Raw genomic sequence first — 1,380 nt, 5'->3', positions numbered from 1 at the left:
TCCCTGCAAAGAGCTCCAGTCTTCTTCTCAGAGCAGAAATGCTAGAAGCCTTGCTGTCCCCTCGTACCAGGGTAGCGGCTCAGACGCAGAAAGTGACAGGCTCTGGACCCAGCAAGTACCCAATAACAACTTTTTTTCACTTCCTAAGTAAATATCAAATGAAAACACAGTCTTCTCCCAAGACAAGGCCCAGTGTTCCCAGCACACAAGGTAAGCTACTGAAGCCTCTGGGTGATAAAGAACATCCCCAGGGAGGCCAGAGACACTGGGGTGTCGGGGTCTCAGAGCTGCCCACCCAGGAAGCCCCTGCCCCAGAATGCTCTCCAGGGCTGTACAGGGCCCAGAATTCTGGGCATTGATCCACAGGCCCTGGCCGGAATGCTGCACCTCTGAATTCTAGGTGGCCTATGGTCTGTCCAATCCCCTTTCTGGCATCACTGCAGGGTACAAGCTGTTCAGGGGCAAGGGGGTGGGTCAGTATCGGGTCTCTGGCAACAGAGGCATAACCGAAGGCCACCCTCAGCCCCCCACTCCTTAGGACAAGCACCAAGTCCCCAGAACACAACTCACAGCTACGAACTGACTCCGACAGCCCCTCTTTGTCCAGGGTCTCTGCTTCCCAGCGAGACTCCCTCATCTGTAGGACAGGAAGCAGCAAAAGAGGTGAGAGGCAGCCAGAGATAGCAGGAGGCCACAACGACTAGCTGCTGAGTAACCAAGAGCAAGGAGAACAGACAGCGATGAAGAGGACCTTGGTGGAGACTAGAGAAGGAGACACGCACCAGAGGCATGGCACACACAGCCACAGGCACAAGGTACAGAACCCACAACCCCAGTGCCGCAGCACCCCCCATGCCCCCACCTTGACCTGCTCCTTCAGGTACTCAGCTCGTGCCATGAGGTTCTGAACCTGCCAAGGAAAGACACGCCCATGGATGTGGGAAAAGGGGGGCCTCCTCCTCAGTCTGGATCTTTCCAGAATCTTCTGCCCCATTAGACAGCTTCCCTGAGTCCTCTAGCTACTCCCTCCTCCAGGAAGCCTGCATGACTTCAGGCCCAGCAGACTTTCTGTGTTGGGTTCCCAGATCCTGACAATCTGTCCTGGTCTGACCACCCCAACCCCGCTGGAGCACATGGGGCCATGTACTTACTAAGCTGGGAGGCCTAACTCCCAGTCTTGGAACACCCTGAGGAAGTCCCCACAGATCAAGAAGTCCCATAGAGCAGAAGAGTGAATGGGAAAGGGGTCCCCATAAAACTCTCCCAATCCCAGCAGTCACCTCAGCGTGAAGCAGCTCCCGCCTCCGGCCTGGGGGCTCCGCTACAAAAAGATAGATGTAGTGAGGGTGGGCAGCCAGGGTCTGGGCAGGAGGGGGTGCT

The 1,380-nt window shown here is 56.4% G+C and overlaps 1 protein-coding gene across 1 annotated transcript in view; it reads right to left on the bottom strand.

Moving 5' to 3' along the window:
- Positions 1-411: 411 nt before the first annotated feature.
- Positions 412-1,380, bottom strand: part of ULK3 (unc-51 like kinase 3) — a 4,973-nt gene continuing 4,004 nt past the window's right edge. Inside the window, exons 9-12 of the mRNA XM_006866480.1 lie at positions 1,281-1,321; positions 869-910; positions 571-637; positions 412-451 (exon numbers count right to left, since the gene is read on the bottom strand). Of these exons, the coding sequence (XP_006866542.1) occupies positions 435-451; positions 571-637; positions 869-910; positions 1,281-1,321 (167 nt within the window). The 3' untranslated portion in view covers positions 412-434. The remainder of the gene's footprint in view (positions 452-570; positions 638-868; positions 911-1,280; positions 1,322-1,380) is intronic.

The sequence above is a fragment of the Chrysochloris asiatica genome, unplaced genomic scaffold (genome assembly GCF_000296735.1).
Source record: "Chrysochloris asiatica unplaced genomic scaffold, ChrAsi1.0 scaffold00092, whole genome shotgun sequence".
Taxonomy (NCBI): Eukaryota; Metazoa; Chordata; class Mammalia; order Afrosoricida; family Chrysochloridae; genus Chrysochloris; species Chrysochloris asiatica.
The sequence above is the reverse complement of the archived record's forward strand: the minus strand, read 5'-3'. Positions and strand labels throughout refer to the sequence as shown.